Source organism: Boleophthalmus pectinirostris, unplaced genomic scaffold, assembly GCF_026225935.1.
Source record: "Boleophthalmus pectinirostris isolate CB_2022bp ecotype Guang Dong unplaced genomic scaffold, ASM2622593v1 HiC_scaffold_2, whole genome shotgun sequence".
NCBI classification, from domain to species: Eukaryota; Metazoa; Chordata; class Actinopteri; order Gobiiformes; family Gobiidae; genus Boleophthalmus; species Boleophthalmus pectinirostris.
Genome location: NW_026571152.1, coordinates 41798747 through 41817720, shown reverse-complemented (window position 1 = coordinate 41817720; position 18974 = coordinate 41798747). Strand labels below are relative to the sequence as shown.

Here is an 18974-nt window from a genome sequence, read left to right as displayed (position 1 = left end):
CCCTCCGTTACCGACATGAGTTTTTTTAATTTTTTGTCAACAACTTGAAAGAATATCACAGGTTTAACTTGACCCTGTTGGAGTGTAACTCTTTCCTACATTCTGATACTTTACTTATTTCAATAGTTCCTCTAGTTTCTGAATAAGAGACATTTGAATGTCAAAAATCTGCCCCTGTTTCCCTCCGTTACCACTTGACTGGACCCATTTGACATTCTCAGTGTTTTGATGATTAAAATGTTTGTGTTTCATATGAACTTTGCACAAGAAGTGGTTTAACAAAGCGTTTTAGTATCACAGCCATAATTTTGCCTTTATTTTTTATTGAACCGTATCAAATCGAAAGTGCACTGTATCGAGATATGTATCGTATCGTGATCTATGTGTATCGAGATATGTATCGTATCGTGATCTATGTATGTATCGTATCGTGATCTATGTATCGAGATATGTATCGTATCGTGATCTATGTATTGAGATATGTATCGTATCGGCAGCTTCTTAATGACTCCCAGCCCTAATCGTAGATCACACGTGTGCAGGTCATACGAGTGCACGTTGTACATGTGCAGGTTTAGCGCAGCTCTTTATTCTACAGTCATTTCACTCATGTGTGGTCACTGTAACTGACGATAATGTCAGTATATTTGTTTTTATAGTAATAAGTGAGAAGGTTATTATTTTCTTTGTTCAAGTATTGAGATGTGTCAGAATATTGCAGTTATTGTTTTTTGTATTTTATTTGTGAATATATTTGCCTTTTGAGTTGTGTGACCTTTTGCCTTGCCCCCGGAAGTAGAAAAGAGAAAAAGTAGTAGCGCGAAAAGAGAGAAGGGAGAAACAGAGAGTAAAGGTGTAAAGAAAAAGACATCAAAATAAAAACCTGTTAACTACCGCTGGAAACGTAAAGGCGAAAACAGTAAATATAGTTTCAATTGTGTATTTATTTAAAGGTGTTTATGAAAAGTTAAGATATTTTCTGTCTGTCTTTGTTTTAGTTTTCACGGTGTGTTTCGGTGTGTGTTAATGGAATTGAAGATTGCTGAGAATAAATACTGACACATAATCATCAGTACGAAGCGTGAAGTCCTTTCTCGCTAAGAAAACCAGGGTAGCTGCAGTCACTTTATTCATGTTGGTGACTTTATTTGTGTCACTATTGTGGTGAAAAGACTGGAAAGTGTTTGTCTTTTGGACGCAGGTGCACTCAACTTTATGCTGCGTTTACATGCCCCAGTTGCTATCGGAATATACCAGCTACAGCACAGGTGTCAAACATAAGGCCCGGGGGCCAGATCCGGCCCTCCAAGACCTTTAATCTGGTCCTTGACTGATTTTCAACTTAAATATTTTAATTAAAATATTGGTAATTTTCTGCTGTGCTGAGCATATCAGCGTCTCCAGCGTCTCTGTACGTGGCCCCTCCCACCAGAGCAGCACAAATGAAGACTTGTCTCTTTCCAAACGCTCTTAAAGGACGATCGTTTTGACTGTTGACCGTGACACCCTCATCAGAAAAATGTCCAACATGAGAAAAGTGGAGCCGAGTGCAGGATTTTACAACAAAAATTTACTTATTCCTATTTGCAAACAAGTTCATGTTAAAACTTTGTGTTGAAATTGCATTTTTCTTAAAGTTTCAGGTTGTTCATAATATTATAATATTTTGTAAAAGAAAGAGTTCATCAATTTAAAAAGATTTCTGTAATAGATTTGTGTTTCTCTGCACAAATATTTGAACTTATTGTTATTTTTGGGTTTATATGACATGAGTTTTCTGATCCGGACACTTTGGGATCAAAGTCGGTTGGATACGGCCCCCGGAACAAAATGAGTGACACCCCTGAGCTACAGTATCCTGGTTTCTCATAACCAGGATTATTTTTATTTAAACGTATCAAATCGAAAGTGCACTGTATTGAGATATGTATCGTATCGTGATCTGTGTATTGAGGTATGTATCGTATCAGCAGCTTCTTGATGATACCCAACCCTAATCGTAGATCGCAAGAATATTTATTTATTTATTTATTTGAGACAGGGACAGCGTGCAATTTTTGCATTAACCTTAACACTAGAGATGCTGGTACATCAGGTTGTAGCATCGGTGCTCATTTCCACCTGTCGTCCCTGGGCAGGTTCATTGATTGATTGTTTTTAACTGACCTTGACTATCAACTGTCCTGGAGACCTACGTAGCAGGTTTTGGGTATCAATCCTGTTTGAAATCCAGTCGCCTCTCGTGACGGCTCCGCGATCCGATTTGCCAGAATCCGTCAGACGCCAAATCTTTTATTCCTTCTGCCGTAAGGATTTTAAACGGAAAGTGAATTTGTTACTGTGTCCCTGATGCACTGTGGTTCGAACGTCTAGTGTCTGTCTTTCTTTTTCTTTATTATTTATATTTATATATTGTGCATGACCAGAGATGTGCGAACTGAATTGCCCTTTGGGATTAATAAAGTTGTTGATTGATTGATTGAGCATGAGCGAACACAGAAGCAGAATGAAATAATATGAAGTTGGTGGAGGACAACAGCGGGTCAGCGTGTGTTTTGGAAACAGGATATGGAGGCTCAGCTAACCGAGCTTTGGCTTTTTACCCGAGCCTTTTCAGTGAGGCCTCACAGGGCGAACATGACCTCAACAAAACAGAGAACAGCTGGGGGTAGATTGCCGCTCAGTTGCAGCTTCCAGGTAATGTTTTTGTCCAGACTGGCAAAGTAGACACGTAGTTAATTCATTGTTGCTGTTGGTGGTCTGTGTGTTTGATAGAGAGAGACAAAGAGAAAAGCAAGAGAGATTTTGTGTAATATATTGGCTCCAATAATTCAAGAACTCCACATGTCGTGATGTGGACGTACAGTGTGCGCAGGAAGATCGCATCCAAGCATCGGATTGTATAGTGTGAGAACATGAATCGTGAGCTGTGAACTTTTAAACCGTGCGAGCTGGAGCTTTTTCTAATAGTTTCCAGCAGGCTACACGCATGCCCTCCACCTTCATTATAAAGATATTAAGAGCTGTGAAGAATGTTTAACAGAGCTAAATTTACTGAACTATTTTCCGAAGAAAGAATAGTTTTGAGCGAAAAGGTTACAAGTCCCAGGTCCGCTAGCTCCTTGAAGAGCTGCTTCCTTTCTCTGCTGTAGGTGCTGCATGACAACTAGGGATGGGCATGATTAATCGATTAATCGATAATTGATCATTAAGAATTTCATCGATTACATTCATTTTAATCGACAAACTGAATGTAGGTTGCTGTGCGTAGCGTGACCAAATGGGGGTCCGTACATGTAGCTCTGTGCACTCAGAAGGAGCGAGACACAAACAGAAACATTCGGTCAGTCTGCAACGAATGCGTATTTAAATGCGTATTTAACGATGACATGTATAAGAAATTCCACACTTTCCGTTGCGTTCGGGACAAGTGTGAGTCCATGTGCACAGTGTATAAAGCAGCACATATGTTTCTGTGTCCAGTGGGAAAAGTTTTTCCAGGTGAGAGTCGCTCAATGTGGATGACGAGGCCCCGCCCCCCTCCCCCCGTACGCTGTCCTGGTTTTAACAAACGCAAATCTGGTCACACTGACCTGTATTCACCTGAGTCATGTCTTTTAATCCGACAGAAATTGAACCACATCAGCGACACAAGAGCTGGAGTTTTATCTTCGCTTGAGTTTATGCAAATTAGTGATGTGGTTTTAAGTTTTGTTTCTGTGAGATTTGAACAAAACTGAATTAAACACATTATAATGTCAAACGGGCTGATGTGGCTCTAGAGTCGTTACGGTTTATATGTCGTAAAGTTGAATTTATTTATGCAGATTAGTAGTGCAGATAGTAATAATAATGATGATCATTTTAATATAAAAACGTTAATGATTAATCGATAATCGATCGTTAATTCTTCCGACGAGCGATTAAGAAAATTTCATCGAATGCCCGTCACTAATGACAACAATGTGTGTCTAACGATTTCTGGGCTGTCACAGTTGCAGAGGCCATTGAGGTGTTTCCCGATTTTAAATAAGCACGCAGCCAATCCACAGAGCCCTAATCACAACCTCGTTAAGACGACTTCGTCTCTTCTGCAGCTGGACCCACCATTCCTGCTATTTTGTACTTTGACGACTGACAGGCAAAAAAGTGCCTGCCCAAAAAAGTGCCGTTCCCCCTCCCATTCTTTTTGCCATTTATTAAGCAGATGTTGCTTACAGACACTTTGGCATTCCTGCTTCGCCAATGTAACGACCAGATCTATACTCTCCTTCTGAAGTGCCTTTTTGGCCGCGAGCTGGTGCTGAGTGAAACCATCAAAAATACTGCAGTGTACAGTACGCTCGGCTTAAAGCAGACTTCTCCAGGACGCCAGCTGTGTGAGAGTAAAAAAGCCCCCTCGCCCTCGTTTATAGTAGGAAGACCGTGCCAAAACCTCTTTAAATCATCTGACTAATCACACCACAGCAGTATCACGTGACCATTCTGAGGAAAACCGCTACGAGCAGATCAAACCGTCAGCGGAAGTGCAGTGGTCAGGTCCTTACCAGGTTCCAGCAGTGAGGTCTGAGTCCATTTGTCCCACACACGAACACGACGCCATTGAGCTCCTGGATCACTGTGACCACGTTTTCACAGATTACATCCTGCAGATCAGACACAAACAGTTAAAAAATAAATAAATACATACATAAATAAAATCGTGTTATTATTATTGATACTTTGCAGCTGATGTGTGTGTGTAACTGGAGGCACTGCTCTGTCTGAGAGTGTGTTAGACTTTAATCTTGAGTGCTATATTATGCAAACTTGACTCTTGTGAGCTTTAAGCAATGTTATAATGTTTTTTCCTCCTCAAAAACAGACCGGGAGTTGTGTTTTGTTTCATTCACATGTTTGAGTAACTCTTTATTATTAGTCTGTCTACATCTCCAAAGCTCAAAACGCTCTGTTCCAACTTGTGATGTCATGAAGCGGTAGTTTTCAAGAAGAGAACAGCTCCTTTTGCCTTTAGGCTACGTTCACACTGCAGCCTGAAGTGACCCAATTCCGATTTCTTGGCCCCTATGTTCCTGTATCTGATCTTTTAATGTCAGTCTGAACCACACAGATCCGATTTTTTCCAATGTGACCCAGGACACTTGGATATGTGCTCCTGAAACTGATACATATTTGATCTTTTGTCATGTGACTTCAATCTGAACGGCCAAAGTGCATTCATCCACCTACACGTTATCAACAAGACACAAACGTCACTATTCTGCGCTGAAGTCGGCGAAAAATTTTTTAAAGAACTCCATGTGACTGAAGTGAAGCACATCTCCACTCACCACTCTTGGCTCCGTCTCCACATCCACACGTTCCTTTCAACGGACTGAACCACAAAACACCACGACCAAAAACCTCGTCCTTCTCCTTCTCAATCTCCTCCTTAAAACAAGTAAGTTCATTGTTCATTGTTCATGTTGTGGCTCCGGTACGAGAGGAACTTTAAAATCTCCAGGTGCTCGATGCTGCGTCCATGTTTGGACAACTTCAGTAAACACAGAGACGCTCGCTGCGGTTGACGTCGTCGTGTCTCCAGTGTCACATGTTAGTTCAGTAGAGACTGACACTTCCCAGGTTGAAATTCCCGATGATTGTAAGTGCCATTTCATAAGGTTTACATATTTGCAAATAATTAACAATTCATAATGATTAATTTGTATTTTAGTTTAAAAGACAACTTAATATCTTTCGGTACATGAATTATGTTTGATTCAAAAGAAAGAAAACTGATATATGATTTAAGCATTTGGGGGTGAAGAAATGCTGTTCTTGAACTTGTTGACAATAAAGAAAATAGACGGCTGGAGCAACACGGTCGTTTTACCGTCCTGCAATGACATCAAGTTGTAAATGCGTAAGACAGGCTCATTATCTTCATCATCTTTCTTTGTGGAGAGGTTAAGTTAGTAATAAGGAGAAAACGAGTCTAAGGCGACGTTCAGACTGCAGGGCTTAACACTCAGTTCGGATTTTTTGGTGAAATCCGATGTTTTTTCGAGGTCGTTCACATTTCCAGTTAAATGTGACTTGTATGTGACTCCAGTGTGAACAGTAAACGGCCCAAAAGTGTCCCACATGTGACACTGGAGACACGACGACGTCAACCGCAGCGAGCGTCTCTGTGTTTACAGAAGTTGTCCAAACATGGACGCAGCATCGAGCACCTGGAGATTTTAAAGTTCCTCTCGTACCGGAGCCAGAACATGAACAACTTACTTGTTTTAAGGAGGAGATTGAGAAGGAGAAGGACGAGGTTTTTGGTCGTGGTGTTTTGTGGTTCAGTCCGTTGAAAGGAACGTGTGGATGTGGAGACGGAGCCAAGAGTGGTGAGTGGAGATGTGCTTCACTTCAGTGACACAGAGTTCATTAACAATTTTCGCCTACTTCAGTGCAGAATAGTGACGTTTGTGTCTTGTTGATAACGTGTAGGTGGATGAATGCACTTTGACCGTTCAGACTGAAGTCACATGTCAAAAGATCAGATATGTATCAGTTTCAGGAGCACATATCCAAGTGTCCTGGGTCACATTTGAAAAAAACAGATCTGTGTGGTTCAGACTGTCATTAAAAGATCAGATACAGGAACATAGAGACACCAAAAAATCAGATTTGGGTCACTTCAGGCTGCAGTCTGAACGTAGCCAAAGATTAGCCTCTTCAGTGATTCTAGTGAAGGTGTGTGGAGTTTAAAAACATAATGAAGCACTTCCCGTATCACCACATGACATCACAAGGTGGAATAGAGTGTTTTTTCGGTTCGAGAGAAGAACTCGGCCTAAATCTGCAGGGTTTGTGTGTTAAACGTGTGAATGAAACAAAACACAAGTCCAGTTCTGTTTGCGTGTTTGTGACGAGGAACATGACACATTATAACACAGACAGGAAATAGATAATTTAACCGTTGGGTTAAATATATCTGTCCAGCTCATATTTCTGCTTTTCTGTTCTGCTGATGTCAAATCAATAGCGTATGGATCCTTATAAAATGTTGTTTCAGTTCCTCATTTGTTGCTCTGAATCAGTGTTATTTCAGTAAATTGCAAGCCTCACCTTCGGGCATTCCAGGGGTCCGGTGGTCAACAAGTTCTGTGGAGAGAAATGTCATTACACAAACATGAAACTACAGACACAACAGCTGCGGTTTGCACATAAAATATAAAAATATATATATATATAACGACACCGCAGTGTTTTCCAGGGTCAACCCAATGGGCAAAAAAGCCACTTCAAGTAATGGGTCCTGACACCACGGACCACAGACTCGTTAGAAATACATGGAGACAAAAGCCTTAAGGCCACAGGCTCATTGTGTTGCAGCGCATTGTGTTTGGCGTCGTAAAACTGACACATATTAAATCCCAGTGGAGCGTGAAATAAAGGAAGGAATTACGAAGCGGTCCAAGGTTTTTTAATATACACAGAGCCTTTTTTTTTTTTTCTTTGCTTACACAACCCATTATTACGGCTGTAGACACTCCCTGATGCTTCCGCTTCGTCAGCTGCAGTCACGCTTCGATCAGATTCAGATATCTGTCACAGCGATCCGCATTCCAGACCTCTATCAGCGAGAGACGCTCCAGTTTGATCATGTGTAGAACGGTTTAGAGTGACACAGATCTGGCTCATGCATCTGAAGAAGGAGAGTCAGTTTCAAACTATCTCGCCCCTTCCCAAACTCCAGCTGCCTCCACTCCCCAAACTCCAACCTCACTCCTTACAAATCCTCATTATCATAATTCCATATCTGTTAGAGAAATTCCATATCTGTGTTGAACTGAGGGCACTACAAGCTCAGTTCCCGTTATCATGGCCAGCGTTATCAGTGGTATAATACTCCCTACAACGGCAGCATAGCCAGACTGGACTGATAGAAACCAGATAACACTATCACATAGTCCTGAGGGTCTGTGTCTCTGGGCTCTGTTCTGACGTAAATAAACTCGTCCAGCCTCAGGCCTCGTCTCTAAAACAAGAATTACACAATGAATTAAACAGAAGGCGTACAGCTCGTATTACTGTATGTCTTTATAAGTGTATTTTAATATTCATGAGACAATAATAACGTAAAGGTACGGTAAGTCGTTCTTCTGATGGGTAAACACAAGGATTTACGATTCTGTATTAAAGGGACAGTTCGGAATTTTGGACATATTTTGGACCCCATTTCCTAGATCCCGTTTACACTGAAACAAATCACCGTATCACCGTATCTGACACGTCGTTTCTGTGTCCACAAGTCTTTCCTATCCACACAGTTTTGTACATATTTGTTTACGTTTTACAGAAATGAAATTTAAAACCACATGACTCATTTGCATAAACGAAACGCTCAAAAAAACAGCTCGCTCCTTGTGTCGCTGATGCGGTTCAGCTTCTGTCGGACTAAAGGACACGACTCAGTGGAATATGAGTGTTCTTTCTGTGACAGAGGGGTGTTCTGCTGATGGTGAGTCTGTTCTGTGTTTCTGTCGTGTTGGAGATGGTTCATGTGAAACTTCTCAGAGATTATACGTCTGCAGGTCGTACACACAGACACACGTTTACATGAATGGACAGATATTCTCGCCTCTTAGTGTTTTGGTGGTGAATTACTTCGCGGTGCACGGAACTACATCAGAGTATCGGTGTTTTCAGGCGTCCACACGGTGCCGAATCAGATCTGTATGAACATGAATTCGTGGGAGCTGGAGGCACCAGATCGTTCCGTCTCTGGAGCCGTTTTCAGTCGGATTAGTGTGAACAAACACTGCACCCACAACCAACACCACTCAAATACTTACTAGTGTGGACGGGGCCCTCGTGAGCCAGAGTGTTGGAGACATGTGGAGACACTTTTTTAAATATTCCATCCAGTCCTTGTATTTGCAGAGGTCACTGGTGCTAGACTACTGTAGTGCATGTCAATGGCCACAGTTCTCCTGCCACTAAAAACAGTCTTACCCACTCCACAAAACACTCAAAGAAAATCTATTATTACACCAGACTGTCTGTGTGAATGTCTGTGTCGATAGAATAATTTTAGAAGTAAAACCACCCTTGTATTTATGTCTGAGCAGCAGCAGTGAGTTCCTCTTCCTGATAGAAAGCTTGGCAGCGGCGGAGTGATATATGAGAAAATAGTCCCTCAGTATGCGACGATTCAAGTGATGCAAGGTTAGTTTTATTTCAAACATTATTCTATCAGCACAGACATTCACATGGACAGTCTGGTGTAATAATAGATTTTCTTTGTGTGTTTTGTGGAGTGGGTAAGACTGTTTTTAGTGGCACCAGTGACCTCTGCAAATACAAGGACTGGATGGAATATTTAAAAAAGCATCTCCACACGGTTCCAACACTCTCTATAACTAGGAAATGAGGTCCTATGTCCAAAATTCCAAACTTTTTCGATAATTCCCTTGTTTGAGCTCCTGATGAGTAATTTCCAGAGGAACAGTGATGAAACAAATCGTTTTATCCCGTTCAGAGCGTCTAGAACAGGGGTCTCAAACTCAAATTACCTGAGGGCCACATTAGATAAAGTCTGAGTGAGGCTGGGCCGCATTGAGTACTCGATAAATAGTGGTTGCATGAAAAAAAACCGCCGTATGTGCACGTGTACTCGTATTAACAGATCCACTTAGACTCGTTGCTTCACAGCTGCTGTAAATTGAGTTTTGGGATGTAAACTGCGTTAATAATCTGTTGTTGTGAATCTGCACAGGCACCGATTGCAGCTTCATCTGTCAGTGCGGCCCGCGGTGGGGGGGGTGGGATTGTGCGTACATCTACCGCGGGCCGCACTGACATTATTCTTTGGAATTAAGTGGAGGGCCGCAAAAAATCCTTCCGAGGGCCGCAGTTGGCCCCCGGGCTGCGAGTCTGAGACACCTGATCTAGAACAACCAAATACACAACAAAACCTGCCCATGTTTCTCCGATGCTGCTGAAGTCAATGACGTACTGTGCCTGGTGTCATGGCAGCATAAGTACCGTTGCTATAGGGTCACGTGACGGTGCAAAGCCTCTATATGGGACCAAAATTCCCAAGTGTCCCTTTAATATAAACTTCACCTGGCGACCGTCTGTTCCCACACTGGTATCGCAGCAGTTGCCTTTTTGCTTGTTCCTCGCAGCTGTTGGTGCCGCAAATAAAACTCGTATCAGCTGTTTGTGAAGGACTGTCAGCACGTAGACTGTTGTCCTGCTCTATGTTTTCAGCTGCGTATCTCTGCGTCATGTCTGTCTCCCACAGGTGCCAGATCATCTTATGCACAAATACTCCCTACTGAGCTCCACTCTGACTCTGACTGACACTCAGGACCACTGTTGGGAAGGTTACTTTTAAAATGTATTCCCCTACAGATTACAGATTACATACCTCAAAATGTAGTTTGTAACATGATCCATTAAATTATTTAAAGTGAGTAATGTAATCTGAATACTTTGGATTACTTGATATTGTCCTGCTTTTTTAAAACTACATGAATGTACCAACCACATCCTGAAAATTCATGTTTGTTGTCTTCAAATACATGCATCAAAAATTTCAGACCGGTCATCGTGCAATTCATACTGGGAAGGATTTTCTGAAAAAGTCAACATCAAACCTCCATGTTTGTTTTCCCAGTGGGATGTGTCTATTGTCAAAGTCGATCTTTTCAAGTCTTTTGAACCATATCACTTTTGTTTCTGGTTCTGATATTGTCATATTTTAGTTCTGGGATTCGGACATCGTAATCGTTGTTGGATCCGAACAGAGGAAAACGGCTCGAGAAATGTGTTTGTGAACTTCATAAATACAAAAGTGAATCAGATGTGTGTGACTCAAACCTCTGTTCAAACTGTTTCTCTTCCCAACGGAATTGAAAAATAGTGAAAGGTGAAGGTGAAGGGCAGGACTGATCCACAGGAAGAACCAAAAAGGAAACTTAAAACTTCACATCATAAACAAAGAATAAGATACGTGTTTCTTACCTTTGAGCCGGTTCTGTCGGTCCAAAACGCGTTCAATCCATGAAAAGTTGTACTCAATAAGTCCGTAATAATCCACAGAAAAAAGAATATCAAGTTGTTTTTTCCATAAAATAATTCCATGTGGGTAAATAATCCAGAAAGTCCTCGTCCGTATGAATGGATGAATGCGTGAATGAAAATATATGTTGCCTTTCCATGCCTTCTCCCTCTCTGAGTTCCGTTTGTCTTGGCGCTCTTTTTCCTCACACTCTTAGCTTCAAAATGAGACCCTCCCCGCTGTTGTCGGTGGCGGGGTTTAGGTGGGACAAGCCGCTGAAGAAGCTAACGCACTCACGTACTTCCTGGCTTTACGCACGCGTCATCAGTTTGTTTACAGGAAATCTCTTCAGTCATTGGATCTTTCAGAAAGTGATTGACATATTGTTTTAGCCTATCACCAGAGCTTTCAAACGGTGGGTGGGACATTCAGATTGTATTGGAAACGGACCCTGTGTTTACAAGCGCAACAGAGAGACACAGACAAGCAGTGCGGGAGGAGCCATAGTGGGCAGATCTGCTAGGACAATTTTGGCTACTTTTAGGTTTTTTTCTTGAGAAAACATGCCTAAAGATCAGAAGAATTAGTATTATAATAATAACAATTATTATTATTATTATTATATTATTATTATTATTATTTTGGCACAAATTTGGCAATCTTGTGCCGAATTGTCATTTTGTTTACACAAAGGCTCACAGCATCAAAACCCTTTGTCCTAGAGATCTGAAATTCTACACAGTTGTTGCCAACAACTTGAACAATGAGTGTAGTGTCATGTACATATCTACAGAAACTAGAAGGCCTAAGCTTTAAAATGGTGCCTCACACAAGCATGTGGGTTCTAAGGTTTTCTTTTAATAAGCTATGGCATTTGGGTATGTAGTGCTATTGTGCACACGCCAAAATTAGGTGGATGGTAACAGGTTAACAGGAAAAAAGAACCTTGAAAACCTGGAGTGTCCAGCAGCACAGTCTCCAGACTTAAACCCCATCGAGCTGAAGACTGAAGAGTGAAATGACCAACAAGTGCCACACATTTATGGAAACTTCTGCGACAGACTTGGGAAGAACTTTCTGAACAATATTTGATTTGTGTTGTAAAAAGAACGAGCCACAAGTGTGTTCAGCTGTTCTATCTGACAAAGGTCAACACACACATCACTGAGTGTGTTTACATGCACATCAGTATCCCGGTTATTAGCCATGTCCCGGGTATGTCAGTATTCATGATACTGCGTTTACATGCCTGAGAAACCGGGACACTCATATCCCTGTGACATGATCAAATGGAGTATCCCTGTTTCTTGACATAATCTTACAAATGCGCAAGTGCAAAAATTTACTTTGTTTAAGTTAATAAACCAGGAAAAATATAAACAGGAAGCTCGGGAGGTTTAACCAGCAGTGAGGAGTCATGATCCCACAATCCACTGCACAGATCAAACCCAACGTATAGATTTTATTAAAATATTCTGCATAAATAAACTCAACTTTATAACATATGAACTACAACCACATCAGCCCGTTTCATCATATAATTCATCTTTACCACATTTGTTTACGTTTTACTGAAACTTAAAACCGCATGGCTAATTAGCATAAACTGTTAGTGCTGATAAAAACAGCTCGCTCCTTGTGCGCTGATGTGGTTCAGCTTCTGTCGGACTAAAGGACACGACTCAGTGGATTATGTGTGTTTTTTTCTGTGACAGAGGAGGTGCTGATGATGGTGAGTCTGTTCTGTGTGTGTATCTGTAACAGTCAGTATTACATTTATATTACTATTGATACTGTAATACCTGATTGTGGTCCCTTTTATTTTTATTATACTGTTAGGTGACAGCTCACTCGCTTGTTGCAGTGCTGTGTAATGTAATGGACACGCACCTCTGTGCTCTGCAACTCAAGCAATGTGCTGTACCGGAATTAAACTGACTAATTTCTATTTCATGTATGATTCAGACTTCTCGCCGTGGAGACCTGGCATCGTATGGTTTCTAAATGTGTAATAAACCAAGTATCAGTGGAAATCAGTAAGTCTCGCTCTTCTCTCCGCTGTCCCAGAGCACATGTTAAGGGCTATAGCTCGCGCTCTCCGCCGGATCACTAACACACGTTACATATCGTATAGGAGATGTTTCATGTTTAACTTTTCAGCGATCAAGTTTGTGCAGGTCGTACGAGTGCAGATTCCTGTGTAGGTTTAGCGCAGACATTTCACTCATGTATGGTCACTTTATTTATGTCACTGCTGTTGTAGTGGTGAAAAGACTGAAAATATTTGTCTTTTGGACTCAAATTTACGTTGCAGTAACCGGGATACTGCGTTTACATGCCACAGTGTCCCGGTTACTATCGTAAAATACCAGCTACAGGTTATGAGAAACCGTATACATGCACTATGAAGAAACCGGGATACTCAAAAAACCCGATCATAACCGGGATACTCATTTGCATGTAGTGTTGGGGAGTAACAGATTACATGTACTGGAGTTACGTAATCAGAGTACAAATTATGAGTAACTGTATTTAGTTACAGTTACTGTTTCAGTGAGTGGTAATTGGATTACAGTTACATTGTTGAAGTAAATGGATTACATGGCGGTATTTTCCTGTTTCCACATTTTGGGCTATATTATTTTGTTTGGTAATTCCACTCATTGCCGGACATTAAAGCAGGTCTAAACCAGGTCTAAACCAGGTCTAAACCAGGTCTAAACCAGGTCTAAATCAAGTCTAAAACCAGGTCTAAACCATGACTAAAACCAGGTCTAAACTAGATCTAAACTAGATCTAAACTAGATCTAAACCAGGCCTAAACCAGGACTAAAACAGGTCTAAAACCAGGACTAAAACCAGGACTAAAACCAGGTCTAAATGAGATTTAAACTAGATCTAAACTAGATCTAAACCAGGACTAAACCAGGATTTAACAGGACTAAATCATGCTGCGTGGAACTGTCTCCTTCTCTTCTATCAATATTTTTAATTTGCTTGAGTAAAGTCTGGGCTTTTCATTTTCTTTAATCAGACAAAACATCTTATCTTACGATTTCCTCGTCATCGTTTCTCTACAGCAAATCAAGTAATCCAAAGTATTCAGATTACATTACTCACTTTAAGTAATTTAATGGATTCTGTTACAAACTACATTTTGGGGTATGTAATCTGTAATCTGTAGGGGAGTACATTTTAAAAGTCACCTTCCCAACACTGTTTGCATGTAAACACACTCAGTCAAAAGTTTAGAATACATTTTGATCGACAGTAAACAGTAAAAAAAATTGAAGAAGTGTGAGTTTCTAAAACTTCTGACCGATAGTGTAGATCAGAAATTGTGCAAATATCACAGACTCTTTAAACGTTATAAATGAATTTCTGTGCTTACTTCTGCTCTAAACTTCCACATGGGCGAGAGAAATTCCGAAAACTATCTTCCCCTTTCATCAAATATTGAACAAAAAGCCGATTTACCTCTGTGACGTCATTGTTACTCATGTTTAGTTTCCACACAAATTCTTTTCCTCCAACGTACATTTCTTCATCATCCTGTTTGTAGAAAAACACTGTGTGGTTTTGTGGTTCTGGGTACTCGGCAATCGTCACTGAGTCTGGAGATTAGAAGAGTAAACCGTTAATCAGCACCTGTTCCCTCGAGCGCGGCGATTAAAAGCCTCTTTCAATTTGAGATGAATTGTTTAGAAGATGGAAATCAGACGGGTGCGCACTTTAAAATGTAAAAAACAGAAAATGTAGTCGGTCAAACTTAATGTTGGTTAAAAATGTTGGTGTGTTTTGTGATTCAAGTCAGTCCTGGTTTAGTCCTGGTTTAGTCCTGGTTTAGTCCCGGTTTAGTCCTGGTTTAATCCTTTTTTAGTCCCAGTCGAGTACCTGGTTTAGTCTTGGTTTAGTCCTGGTCTAATACCTGGTTTAGTCCTGGTCTAGTCCTGGTCTAGTACCTGGTTTAATACCAGTCTAGAATCTGGTTTAGTCCCGGTCTCGAACCTGGTTTAGTCTCAGTCTAGTACCTGCTTTAGTCCTGGTTTAGTCCACATCTAGTATGCGCTTTAGTCCTGGTCTAATACTTGGTTTAGTCCTGGTTTAGTCCCGGTCCAGTACCTGGATTACTCCTGGTTTAGTCCCCGTCTAGTGCATGCTTTAGTCCCGGTGTAGTACTTGGTTTAGTCCTGGTCTAGTCCTGGTCTAGTACCTGGTTTAATACCAGTCTAGAATCTGGTTTACTCCCGGTCTCGAATCTGGTTTAGTCTCGGTCTAGTACCTGGTTTAGTCCTGGTTTAGTCCACATCTAGTGTATAAAAGACATTTAGTCTTGTTATATTATTAGCTGTTGTTCGTTGTTATACTCTTTCTCACCACAAGAGGGACGCGCTCGCACACCGAGTGAGTCACGATCTCTTGAGTCCGTATAGCGGCGTGACGCTCAGTGCATCGGCTGTGTCTGACACTTTAATGTCTGGAATGATAGTGTGCGTCCTCTAGACAGAACCACACACGTCTTTAAGCACGCAGACATTAAAGTAACGTTCGACATTACCTGGATGTGGACTCCCTCATTTTAACTCACCTGAACGTCTATAAGTCCTGACCCGACACCCTGTAGTGACACTCAATCCTCATTACATCTAGTATGCGCTTTAGTCCTGGTCTAATATTTGGTTTAGTCCTGGTTTAGTCCTGGTTTAGTCCCGGTCCAGTACCTGGTTTAGTCCTGGTTTAGTCCGGGCTAGTACATGCTTTAGTCCCGGTCTAGTACCTGGTTTAGTCCTGGTTTAGTTCTGGTCTGGTACCTGGTTTAGTTCTGGTTTAGTTCTGGTCTGGTATTTGGTTTAGTTCTGGTTTAGTTCTGGTCTGGTACCTGGTTTAGTCCTGGTTTAGTCCTGATCTAGTACCTGGTTTAGTCCTGGGTTAGTACCTGGTTTAGTCCTGCTTTAGTCCTGGTCTAGTACATGCTTTAGTCCTGGTTTAATCCTGGTTTAGTCCTGGTTTAAAACTGGTTTAGTCCTGGTTTAGTCCTGGTTTAATCCTGGTTTAGTCCTGGGTTAGTACCTGCTTTAGTCCTGCTTTAGTCCTGGTCTAGTACATGCTTTAGTCCTGGTTTAATCCTGGTTTAGTCCTGGTTTAATCCTGGTTTAGTCCTGGTTTAGTCCTGGTTTAATCCTGGTTTAATACTGGTTTAGTCCTGGTTTAGTCCTGGTTTAGTCCTGGTTTAATCCTGGTTTAATACTGGTTTAGTCCTGTTTTAGTCCTGGTTTAATACTGGTTTAGTCCTGGTTTAATCCTGGTTTAGTCCTGGGTTAGTACCTGCTTTAGTCCTGCTTTAGTCCTGGTCTAGTACATGCTTTAGTCCTGGTTTAATCCTGGTTTAGTCCTGGTTTAATCCTGGTTTAGTCCTAGTTTAATCCTGGTTTAATACTGGTTTAGTCCTGGTTTAATACTGGTTTAGTCCTGGTTTAGTCCTGGTTTAATCCTGGTTTAATACTGGTTTAGTCCTGGTTTAGTCCTGGTTTAATCCTGGTTTAGTCCTGGTTTAATCCTGGTTTAATACTGGTTTAGTCCTGGTTTAATACTGGTTTAGTCCTGGTTTAATCCTGGTTTAATCCTGGTTTAATACTGGTTTAGTCCTGGTTTAGTCCTGGTTTAATCCTGGTTTAGTCCTGGTTTAATCCTGGTTTAATACTGGTTTAGTCCTGGTTTAATACTGGTTTAGTCCTGGTTTAATCCTGGTTTAATACTGGTTTAGTCCTGGTTTAGTCCTGGTTTAGTCCTGGTTTAATACTGGTTTAGTCCTGGTTTAATACTGGTTTAGTCCTGGTTTAGTCCTGGTTTAATCCTGGTTTAGTCCTGGTTTATCCTGGTTTAGTCCTGGTTTAATCCTGGTTTAGTCCTGGTTTTATCCTGGTTTAATACTGGTTTAGTCCTGGTTTAGTCCTGGTTTAGTCCTGGTTTAATCCTGGTTTAATACTGGTTTAGTCCTGGTTTAATACTGGTTTAGTCCTGGTTTAGTCCTGGTTTAATCCTGGTTTAATACTGGTTTAGTCCTGGTTTAGTCCTGGTTTAATCCTGGTTTAGTCCTGGTTTAATCCTGGTTTAATACTGGTTTAGTCCTGGTTTAATCCTGGTTTAGTCCTGGTTTAATCCTGGTTTAATACTGGTTTAGTCCTGGTTTAATACTGGTTTAGTCCTGGTTTAATCCTGGTTTAATACTGGTTTAGTCCTGGTTTAATACTGGTTTAGTCCTGGTTTAGTCCTGGTTTAATCCTGGTTTAATACTGGTTTAGTCCTGGTTTAGTCCTGGTTTAATCCTGGTTTAGTCCTGGTTTAATCCTGGTTTAATACTGGTTTAGTCCTGGTTTAATACTGGTTTAGTCCTGGTTTAGTCCTGGTTTAGTCCCTGAAGCGCAGCCATCAAGTGCGTCTTTCAATTTAATCAGAATTATTTAGAAACCTGTTTGGCTCAAAAGGTTTTACACTTTAAGATGTTAAAAAGTCAGAAAACGCAGTCGGTCAAACTTACGATTGGTTAAAAATCTCGGTGCGTTCCGTGATCCCAGAGTCGGTGCGTCTTCGATCAGATCGCCGAGCAGAAAATTAAACTTCGCAGCGACACAAACGCACAGGAGGAGCATTATTCTCAAGTCCATGTTCAGTGCACGAGTGTGAAATGAAATGATCAGGGCAGTGCAGTCACCGAGCGCATCCTCCGACGGGGAAGGAAACCAAAAACGTGACACGATTCAGTGCACGACGCGACCGACGAAGCACTCAGAGAAAAAGAGCAAGTCCGAACAGTGTCCTACCCGATTCTGTCGCGACGGTGCAATTAAAATAAAATAAACGGATTGTTGAACTCCGCGGGCGTTGGAGCATACAGAAATATCAGCAGAAAAAAAAAAAAAAAAAGACAAATGCCCGTGTCCTCCCTCTTTTCCTCAGAGACTGTGATCTTCATGCTGAGGTGGCACGGAGGAGTGGAGGTTTAGTTCAGCTTTAGTGGAGCTCCGACAGAGACTTTATTTAGGCTAATCTTGCGTGGAGGTTATTTACCTGCTTACGGGACACCGGTAAGAGGTACGTTCCGTTACCAAGGTGACGTACCTTTACGTACAGAAAGCAGCGTTATCCAAAATAAATAAATACAAAGTAATAATAATAATAATAATAATAATAATAATAATAATAATAATAATAATAATAATAATAATATCCAAATAATTAGCAGAAATAAGTGTGTAGGAAAGAATATTAGGAACTATCTAGTCTAGTCCCGGTCTAGTACCTGCTTTAGGCTCGGTCTTGTACCTGGATTAGTCCTGGTCTAGTCCTGGTCTAGTACCTGGTTTAAAACCTGGTTTAGTCCCGATTTAGTCCTCGTCTAGTCCTGGTCAGGTACCTGGTTTAATACCGGTCTATTATCTGGTTTAGTTCAGCTTTAGTTCAGCTTTAGTCCTGGTTTAGTCCAGCTTTAGTCCTGGTCTGGTACCTGGTTTAGTCCTGGTTTAATCCTGGTTTAGTCCTGGTTTAGTCCTCGTCTAGTCCTGGTCTGGTACCTGGTTTAATACCGGTCTAGTACCTGGTTTATTCCACTTTAGTCCTGGTTTAGTATCAGAAATTATTAGCCGAAAAAATGTATAGAAAAGAATATTCATATTCTTTGATTTCAGCTTCTTGTTGTGTAACATTTTCAGTAATTTAACCTTATTAAAAAGATAAAAATAAAGACAAGATAACAGAGAAATTTGTTATCGCAATGGCAACGGCCCTCACTTTTCAGCATTCGGAAACACTGGATAATAATGATAATAAGTATTTATTTATTTGAGATAATTTATATTCTTAAATACAAATACTACTAAATAGAATTTAATACCAAATAGAAAAAAGTGTTATTTTGAAGGTGTTATTATTATTA

The 18974-nt window shown here is 40.9% G+C and overlaps 1 protein-coding gene across 1 annotated transcript in view; it reads right to left on the bottom strand.

Moving 5' to 3' along the window:
• sema7a (semaphorin 7A) overlaps positions 1 to 17880 on the bottom strand; it is a 62494-nt gene extending 44614 nt beyond the window's left edge. The window contains exons 1-4 of the mRNA XM_055155477.1: positions 17580 to 17880; positions 14519 to 14655; positions 7099 to 7134; positions 4548 to 4646 (exon numbers count right to left, since the gene is read on the bottom strand). Of these exons, the coding sequence (XP_055011452.1) occupies positions 4548 to 4646; positions 7099 to 7134; positions 14519 to 14655; positions 17580 to 17706 (399 nt within the window). The 5' untranslated portion in view covers positions 17707 to 17880. The remainder of the gene's footprint in view (positions 1 to 4547; positions 4647 to 7098; positions 7135 to 14518; positions 14656 to 17579) is intronic.
• Positions 17881 to 18974: the final 1094 nt, after the last annotated feature.